At 35.8% G+C, this 7,865-nt stretch overlaps 1 protein-coding gene across 2 annotated transcripts in view; it reads right to left on the bottom strand.

The window, feature by feature from the left end:
* Positions 1 to 1,706: 1,706 nt before the first annotated feature.
* MED4 (mediator complex subunit 4) overlaps positions 1,707 to 7,865 on the bottom strand; it is a 48,844-nt gene continuing 42,685 nt past the window's right edge. For both annotated transcript variants that reach the window (XM_044249728.1, XM_044249729.1), the window contains 3 exons: positions 5,661 to 5,747; positions 3,861 to 3,992; positions 1,707 to 1,972 (listed from right to left, as the gene is read on the bottom strand). In XM_044249728.1, coding sequence (XP_044105663.1) covers positions 1,800 to 1,972; positions 3,861 to 3,992; positions 5,661 to 5,747 — 392 coding nt within the window. In that variant the 3' untranslated portion in view covers positions 1,707 to 1,799. The remainder of the gene's footprint in view (positions 1,973 to 3,860; positions 3,993 to 5,660; positions 5,748 to 7,865) is intronic.

Genomic DNA, 7,865 nt, shown 5'->3' with positions numbered 1-7,865 from the left:
ATATTTGCTTTAGCTCTCTTTCCACCTCCTTTTCCTTGGCTGTGTGTGTGTATATTTTTTAGGCAACCAATATTTTCCTATACCACATAATACACATGTTATGACTGTAATTTATGTATACTGGCATGCCGTTGAATTCACATTAATAAAGAGTAAAGAAATTGAACTGTGAGATAATTTATACTTTGAGTTCCAGACTAGGCTACTCATTCCATCCCTTGTTTTATTCAAGGTACCAATCTAAAAATGTAATTTTGTTTCCAGGAAAACTGCTTAAGTTGGAAGACAAATGTTTTTCTACAGAGGTCATTTCGTTTAAATGAAAAAAAAAAAAAAGGAAAGGAAAAAAAGTTGGAAAAATTGAATTCTCAGTTCATTGCAAGGATGGAGATTAACAAAAACTATATAGAATCTCAGAAAATACACATTATTTCAAAAACTGTATACATGTGGATCTTTAAAAAAGATCAAGAACCTACCCAAAAAAATGTTAATTGATATGATCTCTTGGAAGAAGGCTAGTTTTATTTTCTCCTTTGTAATTTATTATATTTGCTAAACACTCCCCTATGAATGTTGTATTACTTTTGCAATCTGAAAAAAAAAGTAAAACGTACACTAAAATAAATCAAGCTGTGGTTATATAAACATATTCTTTAAACATGGAGGTTAACCATCAGAAGTTAAAAGTGGTTAAGAGTGATTACTTCTGGAAAATGCAGTAAGAGAGAAGGTGAAGGCAAGAGACTGTGTTTTCCATTCTAAAACCTTTCAGACAATCCAATGTGTTATTCTAAAGATTAGACATTATGGTAAGCTTTTCACTTGTTAAAAAAAGAAAGAAAGCTCATGGGAAGACTAATGGAAAAAAATACAAAAAGCAACTCCATTTTATTTCTTCTAAGAATGTGTAGGCTTTTGTGAAACCTACTAGTTATGATTATTAGCTTAGCTGTATGTAGTACATCATGTTCATTCACAATCCAGAATTCTAAGTACGTACGTATAAAATGCAACTGGATTTACAGAAGTAATTTCTTACCTACACTGAAGGCATATTTCAATTAAAAAAAAACATACAGAGTACAAACAAAAGTGAGTTTATTTACAAAAATCACAATAATTACAGATAGTACAAATTGAGACAATCTCCCCTGCTGTGACAGAAGCTACCAGCTTTCACTTTCAAATGAGGGTTTTGTTATTTCAAGATAAGATACACATTCAGTGATCCACTGCCCTTATTTAGAATGCTTTTCTAAATAATTCCAGGGGCTGATTAGTGGTATGTACAGGGGTCATTTCCCTCAACTTTTATTTCCAGAACTACTATGTTCAAGTCCAACATAACTGGAACATAACTGGGTAGAGTGGCACTACTTTTTTTTTTTTCCCAACAGTAAATTTTGATTATTCTTTAAATATTTACTTAGTGGTTTAGAACTGAAATCATGATTTTTGGCTTTAAAGTCCAGTGATTTTTATGGGTTGTACAATTCCACTATAGCCAACATGACCTAGCTATTTATTACAGGCTTGCAACTGTTTAAGAAACAGAATTCCATAATAATCTATTCTGTTCTGTTTGCTTTCTAGAAAGGGAGAGAGGTGGTTCGAGAAGGGGCAGAGGGAGAGAGAATCTTAATCAGACTCCATGCCCAGAAAAAAGCCTGAAGCAGGGCTTGATCTCAAAACCCTGAAATAGTGACCTGAGCCAAAATCAAGAGTCCAACGCTGAACCAAGTCACCCAAGTGCCCCCACAGTATTCAATTCTGTATGAATTTTGTCTTTTGTGTGTTTAATCAGAGTCACTACTGCTGCTAGAGGAGTCTGTTGACATAACTTCTACATCATCTTCATTTTCTTTATTATGCCCCGGAGGTTCCAACAAAAAGTCATTACTGTGATTTGGTGGTAACATATTCATTGACATGTCATTTGACTGCCATGGATATTGTGGAGCAAGGACATCTGAAGAAAAGAAAGAAGAATATGTAATAATACTTCTACCAATAATTAATTTACTTCTTAATTACTCTTCCCCTCATGCACAGAATCTGAAGTAAATATTTTTTAAGGCCAGGAATCAAAATGTACATTTGGCTAAATTAACGAAGATCAAAGTTATCAAAGAAAAGCATATTTTAATAACCAGAACCTACATTTTATTTTTTTAAAAATCATGCTTACATCTAAGTAACTTTATATATATATTTTTTTTATCTAAGTAACTTTAGAGTCAGTTGACCTAATTTTTCTTTTGTAAGACAAAAGATTTTCTTTTGTAAGATTTGTCACAATGACAAATTAAATGTTTCTTTTATATATATTAAGTCATTATTCTCTCTATATATTTTAAATAGCTAATATGTACTACACTATTACAAGTTTAAACTGCTTCTTAAGCTTTAAATCCACTCTTCTCCCCGGACCCTGAAAACATTTCTCCTCTGTCAGCAGCCACAATGTTCATCTTTGTCAATAGAGGGCACTGGAGGGACTCTGCAAGGGGAAAAGGACTAAGGGATCAGATGTTTCCCTTCTCACTCCTGTGGTACCTGGCTGGCATGCGGACATCAAGCGGTGAGCTTGCTCGCCCTCTAGCAAGTTTCAGTAGTGTTTAAGTCTCACCATTACCCTAAAGGTGACTTCCCTGCAAGGATCCCTGGAACCCTAGTGGATAATTTCCTGTTTGCTGGCTCCAGCCTGTGAATACCTCATCTAACTTCTCTGCCATCCTGTGGTCCACAGCTACATCCTCTCAAGGGTGCCACAATATGAACAGCAGCCTGAGGATGGGGGTGGGAGAAACCTCTTCTCAGTGGGTCCTTTCTTTGGGTCATCTGCCTGGTCCTAAATGTAGTAACTGCTCCCCACATCTGTTATTACTGTATTTTTAAAAAGCAGTTCTCTTTACCCTTTAGTAGTGAGTAGCCTGTTACTAATCAGTAATTCTTTAAATTTTCCTTGTTCATACTGCTGATGTGGTTTCTGCCTACTGACTAGACTATGACTGGCATATAATATGGAATAATAAAAATGAGAAAAATGCAGATATCTGGGGGAACTAACACACAGTGGGTTCTGAGTTTGTACTTTAGATAGTTAAAAATGATGTTTACAAAGCATTCTTAAAAACATAGGAACATCCTTACAATAAAATGTGAAGCGGAAAAGCATTATTCAGAGCATGTTTTTAACACTGTAAAAAATACAAGAAAAAATGAAATAGGTGTAATATTAAAAGTGATTGCTCAAACAAAACCCCAGGTTTTTTTTTTTTTATAATCTTCTAAATACTTTTTAAATGTTCTACCAAGCAAGTCACCTACAAAAGGTAAAAGATGGGGAACATAAAATAAATATAAAAATAACACAAAACTATATGCAGAACTTGAGGAAGGCCAAAATTCAGAATGAACCAAGTCTCTCAGAAGTGCTATTTTATTTAGTTACTGAAAAGCCCATAAAAAACTCTTATCCATTTTGTTAATTTGGGAGTTTTCCAGGAGTGGGTTCACTTTGTATTCTTTAAAATGAACATATGTATTTCTTATTCTGTTTGTCCAGTATATTTCACAATTTTATTTAAAAAGCGGTTTAGAGTTTTATAATAAAAGAGAGGAATAATGCCCAAGGAAAATAACCTATTAACAAATAAGAGAAAAGTCAATTTATTCTAATTTCATGAACTCCAGCTAGAATAGTTTTTACACTAGAGAGCAGGAAAAATGGCAGAAAACCTGGCTATTAAAACGAGCTGGGTCTAGAACCTCAAACTTCTTCAATAGCCAGATATTCCTTCATCATGTCTGCAAAATCTTGGTCTGTTTGAAAGCACTGTTCTGATTAACATTACCTGGCAATCTGCCTGCTGCAAGTGCATCCCCTGGTAAATGACCATTTACACCATTAGTGGAAGGATTGTTCATTTGACCCAATAATCCACTTCTCATCTCCAAATCAGTTGGGTACGGCCTCCGTGGGTCCCCTAAAAAAGACTGCTTTTAATTTAATCTTATGCAAAATAAGCATTAATATCATCTCTAAAGTACTTATTTTCCTTGACTCACTCTGAAAAACTCAAAATACCCATTTTCAATAAGGTCATATTAACTGCTATTAAGAGCATAATATATTAAATTTAAAAATACACACATTTTGTCTTTGAATCTGTACAGTAATATATTATTCTCTATGCAAAAAAAAGAGAAAAGTCTGTCATTTTAGCAATTCCAAATGACAAACTAAGAAAATTATAATGATGTTGATTCTTCTAACTTACCTACATTTCCAAGAAGAAAATAACAAATGATCCATACACTGAGAGAATAAACAGATGATACATTTTTTTTTTTTTTACAAGACAGGACTGGAATACTTATTTGAAGGACTGTGTAAATTAAAACTTTTCCTAACCAACCTCTTTGATCTTGTCATCTAAAAACTAATTCCTAGAAATTTCCAGTGGAGGAGTATTAGGAGCCAACGTTCACTTCTAATCATGGGAGCATACCATTTCATTTTGGGATGATGAAAACTTGGCAGATTTGGACCAACTTTTTGGTAATATTTCTTACTCACTTCAGATCACTTACCCACCAAACTGTAAGTTAACCATAGTGGTTTTTTTTTAGTAGAGTAAAATACCACCATCATGAATTACTGATGTTGAGATACTATTTCCCAATCCTCCCAGAAGACTGCTGCTCCACCTTAGGTCCCTGTCTTATAAATGTCTTATGTAATATCAATATATATTGCAGTTTTTTACTCTTTTTTACCCTTTCTAATTACTCCAGCTTTATCCAGTCCCATTTGTTTGCTATTGGGTGCTCAGTGCTTCACCTTTATCACTGTACAGTTGGGACTGTCTTGATTCCAAGGCCAGAATGCTTGATGAAATTCCAATGGTTCTAAAAAGTGGGCTTTCTGGCCAGCCTGGGTGTTACTGTCATATAACTCTATAGCTTTAGAATCATCACATATCATTTGTACTTAAAACATTAATTTATGATTTTATTTTATTTTATTTTATTTTATTTTTTAAAGATTTTATTTATTTATTTGTCAGAGAGAGAGGGAGAGAGAGCGAGCACAGGCAGACAGAGAGGCAGGCAGAGGCAGAGGGAGAAGCAGGCTCCCTGCCGAGCAAGGAGCCCGATGCGGGACTCGATCCCAGGACGCTGAGATCATGACCTGAGCCGAAGGCAGCTGCTTAACCAACTGAGCCACCCAGGCGTCCCTAATTTATGATTTTAAAAAGGACAGAAATAGAGGTCCCTGGGTGACTCAGTTGGTTAAGCAACTGCCTTCAAGTCATTATCTCAGGGTCCTGGGACTGAGTCCCACATGCGGCTGGCTTCTCCCTCTCCTCTCCACTTGTGCTCTCTCACTGTCTCTCTCGCTCACTCTAATAAATAATACCATAAAAAAAAAAAAAAAAAAGACACACAGTCCCTGTAGCAAAAGTTTTGTACAAAAACAAATAAAACCCATGACCCATATTATTTCTTATAAGATATTAAAGATATGAAAATATATAGCAGATGTTTCTAAGGATAAATACATTCTATGTTTAAATCATTCTATGTTTAAAATTACAGTCACCTAAAAATTTTTAAAACCAGTATGCCTAATAAAAAGAGAAGTATTTTACCTGGAACCCAGGTCAGTGGGGCACATACAGCATTACTTGCACTAATCCTATGTGCATACTTAATTATTTCTTCAGAGGAGATGGCACCTGAGAGTCAGGAGGAGAGAGTAATGTTAGTCCAGTAACTTACAACTATATAAACGCATGTCTCATAGTCACACATCATAATTAATTTTAAATTATCTAAAAACAGGATAGTCTGAGTTGCCCACCTTCCCTAATAATATCTAATAATATGTATATTGTTAAACTTAACATAAGATTTCGCAACTAAAGAACAAGACATCTAGAAAAAACAGCTAACAAAGTATCGAATTTGGGACATTAGCATGACTAAATTCACTAATCTCAATTATTAACTACCATTAAATATTCTTACTGTTCTCAAAGCAACAATGAGTACAAATAAAAGAGGAAAGAGTGTTTTGTCTTCCAGTGACATCTAAGCTATTAAGTTAGAGCAGCAGTTCATACTATACCACTCAATCGCTGGCCTGATGTGACTCTATGATTATAAGTAGGCCTACGTAGAAACATGTCCACAATATATTCATTAGATTAAAAAAAAAGTAAGCTGCTAAATAATATGTGTAGCATGACCCGGTTTTTGTTTTTGAATATGTACATATATGTATTTGTACTGTTATATTTGTATTAAACATCTAAAAAAATAGACACACACCAAACATGAACAGTAGTTATCTGAAACAGGAAAAGAGGAGAGTTACACAATTTTGAGATGACTATAGGCAAATCATCTACAAACCATTAAAAACAAGTAACCAAAATTTTCACTCTAACTTTTAGACTTTTTTAACCTAAACTCAAAAATCCAAAACGGAAGTCTTTTTTTCTTTTTTTTTCTTTTTGGTTCTATGTGCCAGGCAGTGTTGTACATTCTTACTTTTTTTTTTCATTTATTTATTTTCAGCATAACAGTATCATTATTTTTTCACCACACCCAGTGCTCCATGCAATCCATGCCCTCTATAATACCCACCACCTGGTACCCCAACTTCCCACTCCGCCACTTCAAACCCCTCAGATTGTTTTTCAGAGTCCATAGTCTCTCATGGTTCACCTCCCCTTCCAATTTACCCCAACTCCCTTCTAACTCCCCATGTCCTCCATGCTTTTTGTTATGCTCCACAAATAAGTGAAACCATATGATAACTGACTCTCTCTGCTTGACTTATTTCACTCAGCATAATCTCTTCCAGTCCCGTCCATGTTGCTACAAAAGTTGGGTATTCGTCCTTTCTGATGGAGGCATAATACTCCGTAGTGTATATGGACCACATCTTCCTTATCCATTCATCCATTGAAGGGCATCTTGGTTCTTTCCACAGTTTGGCGACCGTGGCCATTGCTGCTATAAACACTGGGGTACAGAGGGCCCTTCTTTTCACGACATCTGTATCTTTGGGGTAAATACCCAGGAGTGCATTGGCAGGGTCATAGGGAAGTTCTATTTTTAATTTCTTGAGGAATCTCCACACTGTTCTCCAAAGAGGCTGCACCAACTTGCATTCTCACCAACAGTGGAAGAGGGTTCCCCTTTCTCCACATCCTCTCCAACACATGTTGTTTCCTGTCTTGCTAATTTTGGCCATTCTAACTGGCATAAGGTGGTATCTCAGTGTAGTTTTAATTTGAATCTCCCTGATGGCTAGTGAAGCTGAACATTTTTTTATGTGTCTAAGTGCCATTTGTATGTCTTTATTGGAGAAGTGTCTGTCCATATCTTCTGCCCATTTTTTGATATGTCTGTTTTGTGTGTGTTGAGTTTGAGGAGTTCATTATAGATCCTGGATATCAACCTTTTTTTTTTTTTTTTAAAGATTTTATTTATTTATCTGACAGAGATCACAAGCAGGCAGATAGGCAGGCAGAGAGAGGGAGAGGAGGAAGCAGGCTCCCTGCAGAGCAGAGAGCCCGACGCGGAACTCGATCCCAGGACCCCGAGATCATGACCTGAGCCGAAGGCAGGGGCTTAACCCACTGAGCCACCCAGGCGCCCTGGATATCAACCTTTTGTCTGTACTGTCATTTGCAAATATCCTCTCCCATTCTGTGGGTTGCCTCTTTGTTTTCTTGACTGTTTCCTTGGCTGTGCAGAAGCTTTTGATTTTGATGAAGTCCCAAAAGTTCATCTTCACTTTTGTTTCCTTTGCCTTTGGAGACATATCTTGAAAGAAGTTGCTG

This window comes from Neovison vison, chromosome 5 (assembly GCF_020171115.1).
Source record: "Neovison vison isolate M4711 chromosome 5, ASM_NN_V1, whole genome shotgun sequence".
In the NCBI taxonomy this organism is placed as follows: Eukaryota; Metazoa; Chordata; class Mammalia; order Carnivora; family Mustelidae; genus Neogale; species Neogale vison.
Note: the sequence above shows the minus strand (reverse complement) of the source record. Positions and strands in the feature narration are given on the sequence as shown.